Source organism: Bufo gargarizans, chromosome 3 (assembly GCF_014858855.1).
Source record: "Bufo gargarizans isolate SCDJY-AF-19 chromosome 3, ASM1485885v1, whole genome shotgun sequence".
Taxonomy (NCBI): domain Eukaryota; kingdom Metazoa; phylum Chordata; class Amphibia; order Anura; family Bufonidae; genus Bufo; species Bufo gargarizans.
In genome coordinates, this window is record NC_058082.1 from 240503270 (window position 1) to 240524107 (window position 20838).

Genomic DNA, 20838 nt, shown 5'->3' on the forward strand with positions numbered 1-20838 from the left:
TAGTGAGACTAAACAAAAATAATAAAAATCTGTTTAAAAAATTTGTATTTCTCCAGTAAAAATATTTTCTTATTTAAAAAGATAAAAAAAAGTAATTGGTATTGCCAAGTCCATAATGACTCAAACAAATACATTATCTCATTATCTGCATGGCAAACACTCTAAAAAAGTAAAAAGAAAAAACAAGGCTAGAACTTTTGTCTTGTTCATCCTGTCTTAAAAAAATAAACTAAAAAATAATAAGTGATAAAAGTCATATATGCCCCCAAAACAGTGCTAATGAAAATGTCAACACATTCTACAAAGAATAATCCCTCACATAAGCTCTGTTAATTGAAAAATAAAACAGTTATAGCTATCAAAATATTCAGGGCACAATTTATTTTTAACTATATTGACCCATAGAATAAAGTTAAAATATTAATTATGTCACATGGTAAATGATGTAAAAATTATCTGTTATCTGTATTACTGAACTTTATAGTTTTTTAGCAGTATTTAGTTTCTATATCTATGGAATTATCAATAGCAATATCATCAATTTTATCAGAATAATACCTATGTCAGTCAGCTAATTGAAAAGAAATGGAGAACGGCATTCTGAGGGTTTTGGTGCCAACAAAAGGCTGATTTATAAAGTCACGTTATATGCAGTAGAAATTGAGGCACTCAGATCTTTTAGTTTTGCATTTAAGAGGAGATTTATTATTCATCCATCATTTTCATAATCCAGTTGCCCAATTTTCACCAGAATCAAAAATAAAAATATAGATGACCGGACATTTTGGTCACAAATGGACCTTCCTCAGCTTATCTGTAAGGCCTGCTTGATCATCAGGGCGCTGGATGTCAGTTAATTGGGCCGGACAGCAATCGTGTAGTTTATGGCAATGCTGGATTCAGAAAGCCCCCCTGCAGTCTCTCATGATTGCTAGTGTGAAACTAGCCATAGTTTGCAGCATAATCTTATGTTTGCTTAATGTATTACAGAGTTAGTAAAGTCTCATTTGGACAGTTAGTCTGGTTTACCACTAAACCAACACTAAGACAATCACATGCAGCATGCATAAGCACATTCAACTTTTTTACACAGGAAAATATTTTAACAGACCTGTGGAGGGTACTGCCTCCCTTTTTGGTCAGGGTACATGACATAAGCAGCTTGTGTGTAGGCATAGCTTTTGAAGCGAGGTTTGGGAGGAGGTGAAGGGGTGTGCACTCGTCCCTGTGCTACATTGACAGTGATCTAAGAAGAAGAGATGAGAGGACAAAAGGCACACACAGATTGGTAAATGCACAGACCAAGATACATATACGTTTTAAAGCCTAAATCCACCAGGAAATCTCTCCTAATCCATTCTATCCATCAAAGTTATTTGACTTCTTTACTTTAATGAAAATGAGTGTTGCATAATGTGTATACAGTGATGCAAATCTCAGCTTTCTGCTGTTTATGGATCACCACCATATTCTACATTGCTTTACAGATATTGTTATCATTCACATTTGTTCCCAGTGGACCTCACAATTTTATTTTCCTGTTGTCGACACATTGTTAGCCCAGCGGTCCGTGCCGGCGCCGCTGCCCCTATCCGTGGGCATGGGCGCCAGGCTCCCTCTTTTTTTCCTCCTGCCACCATTCTGAAAAACGCGGGCAGCAGGTAGCTTAACTATGCTATCTGTGTTCCATGCTAGAGTTTACTTCCTGCCGGAGACTTGCACTGGAGTTTGAGCTTGCGTGGGTGTGTCTCTGTTCACCTATGAGGCAACACATACACGCCATCTGTCTCACCTTCCTATGGCTAAATTGCAGCAGGTATTTAAAGGCTCTTCTTACTACAGGAAGATGCCTGAGCAACCTCATGGTTTTAGTTTGTCTATCTCCAAGTGCTAAGGTGTCTCTCTTGTCTGCTTCACAGTGTACCGGACCTTGCTTATTGAACTCCTGGACTTTGCCTGTTTTCCACCTGCCCCCGACCTCGGATCTCATTTATGGACTTTGTTTGTTTACCGCCTGCCTCTAACCTTGGACTTCACTTACTGACTCTGATTGATTGCCGCCTGTCCAGACCCGGAACCTCCTGGCCACACAAGTCCCATCAGTGCTTGCACCGAGTACTCTGATCCCCTGGTCAGCTGCCACTGACTCAAGGACTGCTCTGGAGTAGCCCCTGGCAACTACCCTAATGGCCCAAGCCTATACTCACCATCAAAGACTCTATTGAAGACCAGGTAGTGGCTTAGTTATTCCCCTCTAGAGAATACACAGTCAGTGGTGCAGTGGGTCCACACCCGCTTGCATAACACACATACACCTTAAGGTCAATTAAAATTTTATTTTCCTCATCCACTGGATACGGTGTAACTATTAGATTGCTGAGTGTTTAACAACTGGTACCTCTAGTGATCCCCAGGAATGGGTTTCAACATATTGCATCTTTTATTAATCACTCCTACAGGCATAAAACGTATGTTAATTCATCCACAAATTTTCCTCTTATTTCGTTCTGTCAGACTGGAATATCAGAATATCCATGTATGCAAATTCTAAGCAACAGAATTAGCAAACAAATGTAGGTTGTCAGATGACTTTAAAGGAGTACTTGTATAGTTGCATACTTTAATAAAGGGGTACGTTAATCTTTAGATACAGTTTTATTAATGTATGAAGGCTATGTACACCTTCAGGGGAAATTTATGATTTCCTTTTACTCATTGTGGGATATACATCATTTTTTCAATAGGCGTTTATTAAAAATATTGAGCCGTTCTGTCTAGCTATGTGAATCATACTTTTTACTTTCACTTTGTGCCTGTCATTTAATAATCCTTATCTCTAAATTACAAAAAATTTATAAACACTTATTTAAGCCACAATCTTATCATTAATATAAGAATTGAGATATATTGAGTGTTTATAAGGACAGAGACCAGAAATAAGGACTCTCTCAGCTGACGGAATAGAGTGAACATTCAGATTCTGCTACTAGAGAAACTCTAGACTTCACAAAGACAGGGGTTCAAAAATTTTATTACCAAGACCAAGACCAAGTGAAGAAATGATTTTTAGCTTAAAATGAGTACAATGCAATAATAATAAAAAAAAACTTGAATATATTCTTGATCTCTGAGTGTGTTTATAGGGTTTTTAGTACTAGTAAATAATATTGTTTGCATAGAACACTGAAAAATGATCTGTTTGCAACGTGCATTGAAACTTCATTGTGTAAGTTGTAGAGAGAGAGAGAGAGAGAGAGAGAGAGAGAGAGATTTTCCAGGCATATAAAGCACTTTTGATTCAGGTAGAATCATTTGTACCTGAATCAAATTTCTTGCATGATTCAGACAAATCTGACCCCAAATGAATATTATTAAATTTGTATCTCTAGTGGCACCATAACTTTAACCCTTTTGCCTACCATAACATATATGTATGACGGTGGGGTGTGGAGTGGCTGTCATGTCATCCTGATAACATGTAATAGGATAACAGTAGACATTTAAAATATGTTAGGGAACTTAAAAAAGTAACATTATGGTTAATAAAGTTTAAAAAAATTAATATAAAAACAAATAATACAAAATAAAAAACCCTTTCCAATGTATGATATTAAAACAAATAAAAATAAACCTAATTGGTATTGCAATGTCCAAAATTGTGACTCCCAAAAAGAAACCTGACATATCAAAAATATTATCAAAAGACTATCAAAACTGCACTTCACCCTGCAAAAACAAGCCCAGACACATACATCCATTTAAACAAAAAATAGTAAAACAAAAAATATATAAATGTTGTATTTCTGTACTGACCTGTACAATAAAATTATGTTCTCATTTTTATAGTTCATTGAATACAGTGAAAATAAACCCCAAGAAAGGACAGAATTGTTTTGCTTTTAGTCCCCCTATCAAATAATTTGCAAAGCAGTAACATTTGCACTCAGTGAGGTTTTCTACTGATTCTGTAGTGGAAAACAGAGAATTTCTGCTGTGTAAGGCCTCAATGCACACGGCTGTTGTTTTGGTCCGCATCCGAGCCGCAGTTTTGGCGGCTTGGATGGGGACCCATTCACTTCAATGGGGCCGCAAAAGATGTGTGCTGTCCGCATCCATTGCTTCTTTCCGTGGTCTGCAAAAAATATATAACCTGTCCTATTCTTGTCCGCGTTTTGCGGACAAGAATAGGCAGTTATATTAATGGCTGTCCGTGCCATTCCGCAAGTCCGTGGAACACACACGGACACTATCCGTGTTTTGCCGATCCGCTGTTTGCGGACCGCAAAACACACAACAATCGTGTGCATGAGGCCTAACCCACATTCAAACATAATTAACAGCTCACCATTGACTTCAGGACAAAAATGTCAACTATGTGCATACACTGTACACATGGCAGATGATTTTTAGCAGTTAATTTGAAGAATGTTTGAGAAGTGATATGTTACTTTGAAGAAGATTTGACTGTGGATTACATAGAATCAATGAGGAACGGGAAAAAAATATCAAATACACTTTAAGAAAATCCACTAACACCACTACCAAATTATAAAATCATATATAAAACATCTGCGTTCAGCTACTGTTTCTGCTACTGATTCTGCCACAGAATTTTCTGTTGCTGATTTTGCCATGTGAACATAGCCTCAAACTGGTGCCAAGCTAAGTAGGTCATACCTCTGTGACCCCAATTGATCCTGAGAATAAAGGGGACACAGTGCTGGTATAATGATTTCTACCACACAGCAGCCCAAGCTATCTGTGTGTGTGCAAGCACCTTTAGCACAGACCCATTCACTTGGTGGACATTAAATGCATTTTTGGAGTACCTTTATGGCGGTGGTAAGAGATCTGGCAGGATGTCTCAGCAGAGAACAGCCTGCTGGAGCTCTCTAGATCCAGCATTGCCAGAAGTTACTGGAATGCCTACCAGCCTCATTAACTATACGATTTGGCCACAACTCGGCAAATGTGCAGAGAATCATCAGGACAAGAAACACTGCGTGCAGTTAATGGGACTGGAGGACATTATGGTACCTTTCAGCAAAGCTGGAACAGCCTTCCAGATCTCTTACTACATATCTAAAACAATTATAATACATTTATTGCAATGACCAACCAAGATGCAATGATATCATGCTTTCAAATTTACATAAACAAGGGACCCACCATATAATCCAATCAAATATCAAAATCATGCACTATCGCAGCCAGTCACTTCTATTGGCCATAATACATAAATACATTATTGATAGGCCATAAGTGATTAGACAATATAATGAGAGAACAGAAAATAAATATTAGATTGTAGGGGCCTGACTGCTGGGACCCCCACCAAGCAATCCCTGCAAGGTCCCACAAAATAAATGGAGCGACTTGGGTCAAGCATGTGCAATGATTCTCCATTTATCTCTATGGAACTGCCAGAGATTGCTGAGTACAGCACTTGGCTATTTGTGGCAGTTCCATAGAGATAAATGGAGTGTCAGTGCTCATGCTCAATCTGCTGCTTTCACTGATTTTGTGGGGCCCCCCCAGGTATGGAGTTCCACTTTCATGATCAGTGAAGATCCCGGTTGTCAGACTCCCACCAATCTAAGAGTTATCCCCTATCTTTTATATAGAAGACAACTTGATATAACTGGAATTCTCCAATAATTTGAATGAATACGAAGAAGTATTACAGTTTAAAACCTTAAAAAATATGTCTAAAATGTTGATTCCGGTCAGGAAATAGCAGCTCATAACTAATTTATAACTAATATATCAATATTAGAATTTAAAAATAAAACAATATATTTTTCAGATTCAGTGAATTGACAGATTTATTTATATTTTTGGCAAAAAGGGCAGACAGACGGTATATATATTTGGCATATGCACATTGACTATTTTGCAGTCTTTTAGCAATGAAGCGTCTATTGTGACATGTGCATTCGCTAGTTTCTAATCCTTTAGCAGTAGAAAGTCTTTTCTGAGAATTCTATTCTATTTGCATGGAGTGTAAATAGATCATTTGCGTTATTGTCAATTATATAACAATATATTTGCCCATTAAACCGCTACAACACACACATTTTCAGATATTACTGAAAAAAGTTTCTTTATACACTAAAAAGGTTTCAAAAAAATAATTGACACTTTTCAAAAGTATCTTAGAAAGCAGGAGCACAGAACTGTCAAACGGCATTTGTATGAATGTATATAAATTTTATGTTACATGAGTCAATTATTTTATGCATTTGCACCACAAATTTGAATATGTTATGTTTTATAATATAAAGAAAACCTTCCATACTTGCTGAGAGAAATGCCGTTGATCAAAATGTCTGATTTGCTCTTCTGAAGGGATTATTTGGCGAGGCAATGTGTCTAGTTCTCGAAGAGATTCAGTGGATACTTTTTGTGGTAGACCTTGGAAGAGCGATGTTACATACATTAAAATGGACTTCTTGTCCGGATGAGCTGTTGCAATATCTGGAAATGAAAAAGACACATAGGTGTGTGTCATTCACGGTAAATTATGCACATTAAATGTACCTCAAATCAGCTTCCAACCATGTAGCCAGACTAATGAGCAGAAGCTCGGCCTTTTTAGCACCCTCCTGGGACTAATTAGAGCTCTATAATCATCAGTAAACTTTTCTGTAGCTGTAGCATACCAATGAGTAAAATCTCAGTATAAAAATGGTAATGATTTCTCATTTAAGCACATTTCAAACCATTATACTCTTTATTGTACTATAGAAAGTCACAACTCAGGATTTACTAGACCTCTGTATTCCTAGTGAACAAAGCTGTACATCAACTTTTATGTTGTATTTGGCTATGCACATTTGATTATATGTATTATCAAAATACTACATTCCTAGAATGCATGCCTTCTTAAAAAACCATTATGAGTAAATAGACTTGATATATTTTTGGCAAAAAGTTTTCTCTATGTAAGACATCTTAATGTGCAGGTTCTCTAGACTGGAAGTTTAAAGCAAATGTATACACACTAAATCATGTTATAGCAATTTTTAAACTAATAATAAACAGCAAGATGCCTCAGAGTCATCAATACTCACTAGTACTCACAAAGATCACTAGTCTCTAATTCTTTCCTTTACTGTGAGACAAGTGAAGGTGCATTAAAGTACAGATGAGCAAATTGATTATAAACTAACTGGCATAGTTACAAATTTCCATAATTTTGTCTGTCAAACAAATCCGAAGGTTAAGCTATTCAGTTTGGACGAATCTCGCAATAGTGCCCAGTTCCAGGAAAGAAGAAGATGCAGGTATGAGGAATATGTGGAGTTATGATTTCATACCTGCCCATGTGCTGTCACCTGGCAGAGGAAACAGGTTCTTTTCTGAAGGGAGGTCACGCTGTGTAATGTGTTTGGGGGGACATGGAAATCCTTCTTATGTCACTGCCTCCTATGTGACTATAGCATCCAAGAATACTGCTAAGGGTTACAGCTTTAAAGGACCACATACATATCTGGTAACTGACTTTATCTGTGAACTGTACCATTAGCTGCACTTGAATATTGAACCATTGTAAATAATCTGTGTGTATATAGTGTTATTAGTAGAATCTAAATGTAGTATGGTGGCTCACCCAGCTGCTATAATGTATAAGGTGCTCAATGTCTTTCTGAGTCACCCAATCAGTATGTAGGAAAAGTATTGTTATTATGCAGACAGGTACTCTATACCCAATCTCACACAGAAATAAAGAGTTACGAGTGTCAACTATTTTATTATAAGTGCAATATAAAATAAGATAAAATGCAATGCAAAAATTCTTTAGGGATGAAAAGTGGAGGGGTGGATAGGAATAGAAATTCAAATAAAAAGTTGAAATAAAAATGAGAAAACTTTGCCCTTAGGGCAGGAGAGTATCCTGTAAGAGCAAGATGAAGTTAAGAAAGTTGTATCTTCCTAAATACGCATAAATGAAGTGTCTGCCAACCTTGCAAACATACAGTTATTGACCCCATGTGTAATAATCTGGGTCAAAGTTCAATATAACCATATGCAGTAATTGGGGTCAAAAGTTCAGTATATAAATGCCCACAGATATAAATGTCCACAGATAGTTCTTTATATCAGTTGAATTTCACAAAAATAGATACTACATTTCTCAAAAGTAAATATAAGTTTAGAATGCTGATATCCATGCACAGCAGAATTTTGCATAGGCAGATGCAATATCTTATATCCACAAGACTGCAATCTTCTTTCTCAGCAGTGATCCTTTATAGCAGGCATGCTCAACCTGCGGCCCTCCAGCTTTTGCAAAACTACAACTCCCATCATTCCCTGAATCCTACAACTATCATCCTACAGAAGGGCATCGTGGGAGTTGTAGTTTTACAGCTGGAGGGCCGCAGGTTGAGCATCTGTCACGACCATGGTCATGGTCATGACGCATGAACCGCATGCTGTTGCCTGCGGTTTGGTTTGGTTGTTCAACCACAGATGAGGGCCGCTAGTATGTTGCCACACTTGTGGTTGCCGCGGGCAACAAGTTGTTATTTTGTATGTCGCAGTATAACAGCCTGAGCTGGTGCTAGGCAGCTTGCTGCAATGTGCATGCGTTTGTACCCGGCAACCTGTCTTTATAGGTGTGCCTTTTATCCGTTTGGTGTGCACAGGGTTTATATGTGTGTGTGCACTGTGTTGTTCCTTTCACTTGCGGTTGTCTGCGGAAACGTCGTGTCTGTGTACATGTGGTGGCAGTGTCTCGGCCTTCTGGCTGTTTCCAGGACATGGTTGCCACGCATGTCGTTGCCGGAGGTAACAGCTGCAGTGTGATACTTGTGTGTGTATTCCCCTTTAAGTGGTTTCACTCCCCTGGTTTGTGTTGGAAGGGTTAACTCCCTTTCCTGTGTGTTTCTGTCTGGGTGTGGCCACTTTGGGCTATAAAGCCTCTGTGGCGATCAGAAGTCTGGGGTGTACTCCAGGCATGTTGCTGGAGTCGTCCTCCTGGTATCCTGTTACCATCCTTCCAGTAAGGGCCACCCTTGTGGTCATGCCAGAAGATGTTAGTCGCCACTTGGCCAGGAGCACAGGATCAGGGAGCAGGTCACCTCCTATAATGTCCCTAATCTGACCCTGACTCCTAGCTGTATGAGCCGACCCTGATGGTGGGACCCTATTCCATCTGCCAGTGAGGGCCACCCTTGTGGCCATAAAACCCATGTATGATGTCTAGTTGATGTGTTCCTCGCTATGTTTATTACAGCTATAGATGTCCTGGTTTCCTGTGTGTTTTGTGTGTTCTGTCTCCTTAGTGTTTGTGTGGACAGCAATACCTGGTGCATGGGTTCCAGTCAGCAAGGCTGTGGCAGGTTAGTTTGGAACTAGTGTTGTTCACCTGCCATATCTATATGTCTGTATATGTCTCCCCTTCTTTGCAGCTTGGCCTGTGAGAATCCCGTTCCTCCGTATCCAGGAGGAACAGGTCGTCTTACCCTGCTCCTAGTTAAGGGCCACCCTGAGGGCTAGTAGGGACTTCAAGGTGCCGGAGTATGAGCCCTCCCACCATCAGGGTCGGCTCATACAGCTAGGTCTCAGGGTCAGATTAGGGATGTTATAGGAGGTGACCTGCTCCCTGATCCTGTGCTCCTGGCCAAGTGGCGACTAACATCTTCTGGCATCGCACGGCTGAGAGTTTTCCCCATCCTCAGCCGTGACAGCATCACTGCTTTATATCAATTCCTTGTGATAAGCTGCGGAATCTCACATAAGAAGATGTGGTCCCATGTTTTAAACAGGACTTCACAGGAGCTCATGTGGCCATATGGATCATATTTGTTTTTGTTTTAAATATACTTTAATAGTCTGTTTTGTCCCCCCCACAATAGTTAATACAGATCCATAAGGCTATTTTCAGAATGTACAGGTGTGCATATACATGTATATTTAAGCAGATGGGTATTGCGCGAATCGTGGCGCCCCACGTGGCGAGGCTCTGAATACTCCAAACTACTGTTACCTCTCTCCTATGGCGTCTTCGTGGACTGCTGCTGCTCGTATAATAAATACAGTAATTCCAGTCTGTTAGCTTCGATGGAATTCACAGCGAGTCTCCAAAGTGATGTGGGTTCAATTCACACAGAGCGTTTTTAGATTAGCGAGACCGTGCGTATTTCAGTTCTCCCAATCACAGGTATAACAACTCCCACTGCGGCAAAGTGTCAGGTCAGAAGTCAGGTCCCACAGATGTCCTCTACTTTAGAACATCCTGTGAAGCATCAAAATGCGCCAATAGTGAAGCACAGCAATTTAGATCTCAACTAAAACTGTGCAGATATACTCACAAGCGCACGCAGGTAACAGGCACATCAAGTGAATTTAATCTCCTTTTCTCTTCAATAATCATCTCCTATGGTATTATGGTCCTAGGAATAAAGTTCCTTCCATTGTGAAGTACCATCAATAACCGTATACAAAAGGGTTTATTGTACTCACAAGTGTCTTTAAAATCAAGTGTATAAAACACAAATCCTGCATCCTCATACAGCCTGGGCTGTATGAGGACGCGGGAATTGTGTTTTATATGCTTTATTTTAAAAAAGCTTGTGAGTACAATAAACCCTTTTGTATACGGTAATTGATGGTACTTCACTATGGAAGGAACTTTATTCCTAGGACCATAATACCATAGGATATGATTATTGAAGAAAAAAGGAGACTTCAATTCACTCGATGTGCCTGTTACCTGTGTGCGCTTGTGAGTATATCAGCACAGTTTTAGTTGAGCTCTAAATAGCTGTGCTTCACTATTGGTGCATTATGATGCTTCACAGGATGTTCTAAAGTAGAGAAGGTCTGTGAGACCTGACTTCTCTTTGCCGCAGTGGGAGTGGTTATACCTGTGATTGGGAGAACTGAAATACGCGGTCTCGCTAATCTACAAACTGCTGCCGCTCGTATGGCGTCTTTGCGGACTGCTGACACTCGTGTTTGCCCGGCTTCCCTCCTGGAGTTTCCTTGTTGAGGTGTCACATGGGTGTGATGTCACTCTTTCAGCATTCCACGTGTTCTTGTGCCGATCTTTTCCAATAGTATGCACTGATCGAAAAGCAACAGTGAGGCGGCTCTCTATTATCAAGAGGATGGAATATGGTGCTCAATCCTAACAGAGCGTACCCAACGCTCGTAGTGGGGGATAAATGAATAAAAATAAAGGGATAAATGAATGAATGCTTTTTTGTGAATAAAATATTTTTATCCCTTTATTTTTATTTAGTATGCACTGATCGCCAGGGAGATGGTAAAATTGCTGAAAGCGCTTCTGAATAAGAATAATTAGATGCGGGAGTATACTCTTTTCACCAGATGTGTTTCGGGGTCCCAATATAATCCCTTCCTCAATGGTTACCCGTATTTACCCATGAGCCTACTTTTATACCCCTGATTTGGTTACACCAAAAATCCGGGGTGGCTATTGGACTTTCTCATTCTCTGTTTATTGTTCTTTTCTTCTGTGCGGCCCTTCTGTGGCCAAATATATATTGTCATTCTGGATGAGTAAAGTTCAGAGTAGGCTGTAAATAATAAATGTACAGTCTAGATTTTAGAATGTCTTATTGTGTTATTATTATGGTACTACTGCGTTTTTTCTTTTCCTTGTGCGTTTTGTTGTTTGAATTGTATGGATGGTGACACGTTGATAGTTCTATCTCAAATTTGCTCAGATTGCTTACAAAGCATATATCTTAATGAAGATAATAATTTAGAGTGCAACAATAATAAATGGAGGATATCCATCTGCATTTTTATACCTTTTTTTCATAGGTTGTTTCATTTTAGGTTGAAATGGAGAGTCTGTATTTTCTAATCGGCAGCAATTGCACTTTTGAATCGGCAGCTATATATTGTTTGCATTTCCATTGTTTTCCAACTGACACCTGTTGTCCATTTGTTTGCATATCTCACAGATTATTCATATATACAGTACATACAGTTTTTGCGGATAGGGGGTTTCTTTGACTATGCTTTTAAAATATTTTCTATTTCAGTTCTTTTAATATTCATGTATTGAATATGTATTTGAGCTAATAAATGTTTATACATTTTACACATACTCTATCTTTTTCATACCAAAAAGAGGTGTGCCTGCCCTATTTATTGTTGTTGCACTCTATATTTGCTGGATTGAGGGTGATCCAGGGAGCGAAGAATCCTCCGTTATCCGTCTCTTTGTAGTGTGAGCCCTTCCATACCTAGTTTTTTTCCAAGATATTAATTTGTATCATTCAATATTGACATAAAAAAATAAATAAAGATATATCTCAATCCAAAAATAAAAATTAAATTAAAAGTAAGGGAAGGTGGGTGAGATCCTAGTATTTCCTAGGTTCCTATATTATTCATACTTTTTATTATTTGGACTAAGTATAAATTTGCTGATGAGAGTCCCTCCTGATGACCCAATCCATAGCATTAGTTCAACTAATCATTAAAAGAAGAATACAAATATTAAATGACATAACACAGAAAATAGATAATATGAAAGACAAGATAGAATAACTCCCCAAGTACAAGGAATATAATAGATGGCAAGACAGATTATGCAAGAGTGTAGATAAGCTAAAACGGGAAATTATGGATAAAAAAAATAAAATAAATAGGAACAATGAGGAAAACATACAAACTAAAAACAGGACGAGATAAACCACTAAACACATGTGAAAACACTATGGAAATTGAAGAAATAGACCAGGACACTACGCAATCAAAGTTTAATATTCCTGTCACTAACAGATATGAAACACTATCTAATCGACATTTTTTAGACAAAACACCACCACACCTCAGACCACGTATTCAAAGACTTTCACAGCAATCACCGAATCGAGCACAGCACTCCTCCCCTTCTACATTACACCAATACAAGCTAAGAAACAGGAATAATTAAAATTGGGAATACAGAGAATACCATCATCACAAATCCTCACAGACACGGAACCCACCCCCACAGTTGAAACCCATAGGAAGTTCTACAGAAACAATACTACCAACATTACACCCAAGATAAAGGAAGGTAAAACTTTAGAGAGGAAAATGAAAAACGAAGAACCCACAACAGGAGATAGATGTGGAAAATAACAAGGATTCAATATTTAATCTTAGCACTACCAAATTAACGGAGCCTCAAATCAAAATCTTAAACAAAGGGTTAAAATTTGCACCGACCACCAAAATGTATAAATTCCATACCTTCATAGGAATAGAAAAATTTGTTAGAAAACTGTGTTTAAAAAAATATTTTATGAAAAATTCCACTGCTCAAGTCCCAGAAAACGATAATAAATATAGACATACTGAACTAAAACAAAATTCAACAAAGTTTCCCAGACAGGAAATAAGCCAGGAAATCGCCACATTCCGTAAATGTATAGAATCTGATATAAGACGAATAAAAAATAACAGCAATACGAACAACCTCTCAAACCAGGAGATCCAAGCAATAAAACAATTACAATCTCAAAATAATATTATTATTCGACCAGCAGATAAAGGGGATGCAATCGTGATCCTGGATATTGAAAAATATGACCAAGAATGCAGAAAACAACTATTAGACCAGACTACATATGAAAAATTACCTAAAGACCCTACTAAAGAATTCAGTCAATCTCTTTGAAACTTATGTCAAAAAGGTATTGATAATAAGATCTTATTAGAACAAGATGCAAATTTCGTTTTGAACACACAACAAAGACTACCAGTCTTTTATTGTCTACCAAAAGTACATAAAAATCTAGAGAACCCACCGGGTCGCCCAATAATTTCAGGGATTGGGTCTCTAACCTCTAATCTGTCACAATATATTGAAAGATTACTTAAAGCGGTAGTAAAAAAACATATATAAAAGATAGCACACAAATCATAAAAATCATCGAAAACTTTGAATATGATCCAGTTTGGATCTTAGGAACCCTGGATGTGCAGTCACTATATATAGAAATAGACCATAGAGAGGGTATAGAAGCAATGAAAATACAATTAGAAAAAAGTTAACTTTTTCAAATAGAACAGATTGAATACCTGGCAGAAGGTGTAGAGCACATTCCAACACATAATTATTTCAATTTTGGATCAGAGTTCTCTCTTCAAGTTAAAGGAACAGCCATGGGCACCAGGTTCGCCCCCAGCTATGCAAATCTTGCATATTTATGTCTCAATGGGAGGAGCAACATGTGATGCATAGACTGTGGACGGACATGGTGCTATGGCGCAGATATATTGATGATGTTGTCTTCATATGGCAGAAAAGTGAAGCAGAACTCCAGATGTTTCTTGAGGATATAAATAACAACTTAGTCAACTTTCAATTTTCATTTAACATAAGTAAAAGTCAAATATAATTTTTAGATCTGCAAATCAAAGTAGAGAATAATAAACTATACTGTTGCACCTACCAAAAACAAACAGCTCGACACAGTTTTTTTTTTCTTTACTCCTGTTTACTAGGCTGTCACCTGCCAAGATGGCTAATAAATATTCCTGAAGGCCAGTTCAGACATCTAAAACTCAACTGCACAAATAAGGAAAGGTTTGAATATGAGGCAAAACTATTGAAAGAGCAGTTTGTGGCCCAAAAATAGCCCACAATGAAGATAGAATCATCATTGGCAAGGGTAAGAGGTCTGGATAGAAGCTCCTTATTTGCCCAAGATGATGTAAAAAAACAATGATATGATAGAAAAAATTATGAGACACCACAAATTATACTCCCATTCAATGCCCAATATAAAAAAAGTTGAACTGGTCATAAAAAGACACTGGCACCGCATTCAAAAAGACAAACTGATTGGCCCCTCTATTTCCACCAACCCACAGATAATCTATACTAAAGCCCCAAACCTAGGATTAATAATTGCTCCATCGATCAAGATACACAATAAGAGAAGACAAGAACATAAAATGAGTGGATGGCTTAAACTGAAGGGGTTCTATAGATTCAATAAATGCTGTAACTTCAAAATAACTTCCTTTAAAAAAAAAAGACAGAAAGAATACATTCAACAACAAATACATTCAAACATGAAATAAGAGAATTCCTCACTTGCAATATTACAAATGTTATCTATATCATACAGTGTCCCTGTAAAAAGCAATATATAGGGAGAATGAAAAGGACACTTAAGAAATTATTATCTGAACACAATAATAATATCAAAATTGGATACGAAAATCACATCATAATCAGGACCCAAGGGGCTTGTCATTTGCAGCAATTGAAAAGGTGGAGGGACACTGGAGGGGGGAAACCATATCATGAAAATGTCATGCATAGAATCAAGATACATTTTTGAGTTCAACACACTGATACCAGAAGGACTTAACGCTGATTTTGAACTATTCGGGTTCTTGTAATACCCTTGGACTGGCGCCTCCTGACCTACAGGAAATAGGCGTCTGGCTGTCTATCAGCACTCCGATTTCCCTTCGGCGGAAGGCCCCTGAACCATTGTCTACTATCAGCAAATTTATACAAGTCTGAATAATAAAAAATCTGAATTATATACGAACCTAGGAAATACTAGGATCCCACCCACCTTCCCTTACTATTTATTTTATTTTTGGATTTAGATATATCTTTATTTTATTTTTGATGTCAATACTGAATGATACAAATTAATATCTTCATTTTCAATAAGATCTATGCTTAGTAAGCAATCAGAGCAAATTTGAGATGTAACTATCAACATTTCACCATCCATGCAATTCAAGCAAAAGACACAAAAAAAGAACAAATGCAGTGGTACCATAATAATAACGCAATAAGACATTTAAAGATCTAGACTGTACATATATCATATGCAGCCTACTCTGAACATTACTCATCCAGAATGACAATATATATTTGGCCTCAGAAGGACTTAAATAGCCGCACAAAAAAAAAAGAACAATAAACAGAGAATGAGAAAGTCCAATATCCACCCTGGATTTTTGGTGTAACCAAATCAGGGGTATAAAAGGAGGCTCATGGGTAAATACGGGTAAACATTGAGGAAGGGGTCAGATTGGGAACCTGAAACGCGTCTGGTGAAAAGAATATACACCCGCATACCCAAATCTTGACAGTGAATACCATCTAATTATTCTTATTCAGAAGCGCTTTCAGCAATTTTACCATCTCCCTGGCGATCAGAACAGAAGAACACGTGGGACGCTGAAAGAGTGACATCACACCCACGTGACACCCCAATGAGGAAACTCCATAAGGGAAGCCGGGCCCACACGAGCAACAGCAGTCCACGAAGACACCATAGGAGAGAGGTAACAGCAGTTTGCAGTATAGAGAGCCTCGCCACGTGGTACGCCACGATCGGCGCAAGACCCATCTGCTTATATAGACATGCATATGCACACCTGTACATTCTGAAAATAGCCTCATGGATCTGTATTAACTACCGTGAGGGGACAAAACAGACTATCAAAGTACTGTATATATAAAACAAAAACAAATATGATCCATATGGCCACATGAGCTCCTGTGAAGTCTTGTTTGACACAAGGGACCACATCTGCTTATGTAAGATTCCGCTGCTTATCACAAGGAATTGATATAAAGAATCACTGCTGAGAAAGAAGATTGCAGTCTTGTGGATATAAGATATTGCATCTGCCTATGCAAAAGTCTGCTGCTCGTGGATATCAGCATTTGAACTTATATTTATTTTTGTGAAATGTTGTATCTATTTTTGTGAAATTCAACTGATATAAAGAACTATCTGTGGACATTTATATCTGTGGACATTTATATACTGAACTTTTGACCCCAATTATCGCTTATGGGTACAATTAACTTTGACCCAGATTATGACATGTGGTCAATAACTGTATACTTGCAAGGTTGGCAGATGCTTCATTTATGCATATTTAGGAAGATACAACTTTCTTAACTTCATCTTGCACTTACAAGAGACACTCCTGCCCTAAGGGCAAAGCTTTATCATTTTAATTTCAAGTTTTTATTTGAATTTCTATTCCTATCCACTCCTCCCCTTTTTATCCTTAAATAATTTTTGCATTGCATTTTATCTTATTTTATATTGCACTTATAATAAAATAGTTAGCACTCATAACTCTTTATCTCTGCACAAGATTGGGTGTAGAGTGCCTGTCTGCATAATAACAATATAGTGTTATGTCTATGATTTAATATTGCGCTGTTCTTTATCTTGATCCGCAAATCCCACATGTCCGTGTCTCAGTATTACATTTTATGCTACCTGGGCTTGTTTCTAAGGCGATATAACCTGTGTTAGTGAATGCATTGTATTACTGCAAGATACTGGATGGTTGCAGCGTAAGAGTTTGTAAACATGTTTTCACATATATATTAATGCCTAGAATAGCCTAGACCTATCTTTACCCAGGTATAAAGTGTGTATTAAAACTTTAATTCAACATAATGATAAAATGGCTGTGAGCCATAACAAACAATTAAAACACTTTGTTTCCACCCCAAAGAGTTGACGATTTAGTTGCTGCCAGGGTGAGGGAGATGTGCACTGTCTCCTATTCACCACAACTATATCTGCAGAGCTTGAACACAGGCGATCAATGTGTGGATAGACTGATGTAAGCAAACTACCTGTAGTTGCCTGCAAAACCTGATTAAATGGAATAGGTGGCTGTGCTCCTACACACAAACGTTCACAGCACAGCACACTTGTCTGACACTACGTCAGTAGCTGTCAAGACACATTCACACACTGCACACATGCTGCTGAGAGCTCTACCTATCTAAAGAAACCTTGCTATATTGAATGAAATGTCCTACACAAGGGCTTCTAAGCTAATAAGCAACATTGGAGTGGACAACAATTGTTTAAAACAATCAACTGCCCCCAACATATTTCGCCAGATCACTGGCTTCTTCAGGGGTTTGGCCCAAAAATGCATTAGTATTCCCATTTTAGTGAAAAGGTTGTACTGCTTCAAGATAATATGTAGTTATAGCAAAAGTATTTTTAAAAAATAAATAAAAAAAAACTCCCTTGCTATACCTAGTTTAGTGAAATCCCTTTACAACAAAAACTGTATTATTATACCGGTGTCAGTAAATGCATTTTACTACAAAAACTACATTACTATACCCATGTTAGTCAATGTGTTATATTACTTTAAGATACCTTGTAGTTACAGCAATTAGTGAACATGTTTAATGCCAAACCCACATTATTATTTCCATGGTAGTGCATTACTACACCTTTGTTAGTGAACAAGCATACTGCGTAGTTATAGCAAAATATTTTTAGACAAAAATTACATTACCATACTCATGTTAGTTAACATGTTACTGCAAAAACTGCATTATTATAAATGTGTTAATGTGTTTTACTGCAAAAACTACATTAGTATATACATTTTAGTAAATGTATTATATTACTTCAAGTACTGTTGAGTGAAGCGAAGTGGACTTCAATCCAAATTTCTGTGAAAATTTTATTTACCGTGAAGCCAAATATCCTCATGGTAGATAGTCAATTTTGCTTGAAATGGTGGTAAAAAATAAAATAAAAATCATACTCACCTCATCCATTTGAGCGTGAAGAGGCTACCATGGCCATCTTGATTAAAGATCTTGTGCGAAACCTCATGCACGGTGACATATGACTTCATTCTGGAAAGCGTGATGATGTCATCACGCACCGTGCAAGATTTAGCTTGGAATCATCAATCAAGATGGCCATGGTGGCCTCTTTGCTCTCAAATGGATAAGGTGAGTATTTTTATATTTTTTTACTAGCACCTTTGGGTAGTACAGCATTTGTTTATGGTTTTGCTGCGTTACCTCAGCTACACAGTTTGACAAATGCCACTGGAACAAATCATTTCTACTGGTGTGATATAACAGTTGCCCCCACCAAAAAACTGATTGAAGCAGGGGTGTTATATACCAACTATATGCTTTCTATATAGTGCATTTGGGTAGTGCAGCATTTGATTGCGGTTTTGCTGCATTACCTCAGCTCGCAAAGTGAAAAACGCTATTGGAACAAATAATTTTTACTGGTGTGATATACCAGTTGCCCCCCAAAACTGATTGAAGAATTGGTGTGATATGCCTTCTTCCACAAATACTGCTCTTCTATAGGGACTTTTGTCACAGGGTCATTTTGAAAATGATAGGAAGAGGCAAGCCATTTTGCAGGGGTGGTAGGGTTTGGGCAGGTGCACCAGGCCAGAGCCTAAGTGTGAGGTTGCAGAAGGTGTGTGCGATTGCATCAAAGGATGCACCAGACTTGGTTGAGTGGCTCACTCAGCCTTCCGCTTCTGCACCCTCCTCATCCTCTCTATCTGAACGCTCTTCACTCTATGTTATGTGCACCCCAAATACACTACCACCGTATCCCCTCCGCTCAAGTCAGAGGAATTACCTAACCGATGCACAGCCATTCTTGGTATCGGATCAGGAAGAGGAGGTATCAACAGTCGCCACCCTGCAGTCTGACAACAGTACCCAGATCAGCCCAAGAAGGGTGGTCCCCGCTGTTTCTGCCTACTCCAAGATCTCTAATGTCAGTGGTGGTGAAGGGGACGATGATGGCGTGTCTATGGATGTCACGTGGCTGCCCACAAGAGAGGAAGAGGAGGGGAGTTCAGAGGGTGAGACAGAGCAGCAGATAGGGAGGAGAAGGAGGAGAAGCAGGCAAAACTTACAGTGCACAAGAGGCAAAAAGAAGACTGCTAATGTATCTGGAACGAGCCATCCACCATGCACGGTCAAATCTAGCGCATTCAGGACGCCGGCACATGGCTCAGCAGTGTGGGCTTTTTTTAACGTGTCTGCTGCTGACAATAGTGTTACCATCTACAGCCTGTGCTGTCAATGCATAACTTGCGGTAAGCCCAACATTCACCTAGGGACGACCACGTTAAGCAGGCACCTGGCCTCCCATCACCGAGCCCAGTGGGAGAACACTATCAGAACCCAAAAAGACACACTCCTGATGCTCCCCATCCTGCCTCTTCTCCTATCTCCTCTCATTTGTCCTCCACTCAACCTTTCACAGTGCCGCTGTCACGTTCATCTGGCAAAAGGCAGGCTTCTGTGGCCCAAATGTTCGAGCAAAAAAAGATGATGACTCCGGATAACCCTCTTGCCCAATGGCTGACCGATGGCTTGTCGGAACTGCTAGCCCGCCAACTACTACCATATCAATTGGTGGACTCAGAGGCCTTTATAAAATTTGTGGCCATTGGCACACCGCAATGGAAGGTCCCTGTAAGGAAATATTTCTCCCAGAAGGGCATTCCAGATCTATATGGCCACTTTCAGTGGCAAGTGAATGCATTTCTAGGACACAGTGTCGGTGCCAAGATACATCTGACTACAAACACGTGGTCTGGAAAACATGGGCAGGGAAGGCATATAACTTTTACTGCCCACTGGGTAAACCTTCTGACAGCCGTCAAGCATGCAACCCAAGGCACCCATGTGGATTTAGTGTTACTGCCACGGATTACATGCAGGCCTGCCTCTTCTTCTCCTCCTCCTACTCCATCCTTTGTCTCCTCCTCGGCTGACTCCTCCTTTTCCACTGCTACCTCCTGTTCCGCTGCTCCCCCCAAGCTCCCCAGAACCTATTCAACGTGCCAGATAAGACAATGCCATGTTGTGCTGCGGCTGTTGTGCCTGGAAGCCAAGAGCCAGACTGGTCCTGCACTCCTTTCAGCTTTGCGGTCTCAGACCGATCAGTGGCTAACCCCGCTCAATTTGACAGTTGGTTAAGTGTGCGACAACAGTGCCAATCTGCTGAGCCTGCTGAAACAGGTCAAAATGACACACATCCTAAACTTAGTCATGCAGCG

General features: G+C 38.9%; 1 protein-coding gene across 6 annotated transcripts in view; it reads right to left on the bottom strand.

Moving 5' to 3' along the window:
• Positions 1–20838, bottom strand: part of DMD (dystrophin) — a 3186583-nt gene that overhangs the window by 2298360 nt on the left and 867385 nt on the right. For 5 of the 6 annotated variants that reach the window (XM_044284721.1, XM_044284723.1, XM_044284718.1 and 2 more), the window contains exons 8-9: positions 6299–6477; positions 1112–1246 (exon numbers count right to left, since the gene is read on the bottom strand). In XM_044284721.1, the coding sequence (XP_044140656.1) occupies positions 1112–1246; positions 6299–6477 (314 nt within the window). The remainder of the gene's footprint in view (positions 1–1111; positions 1247–6298; positions 6478–20838) is intronic. The other variant, XM_044284724.1, reaches the window with a different exon arrangement.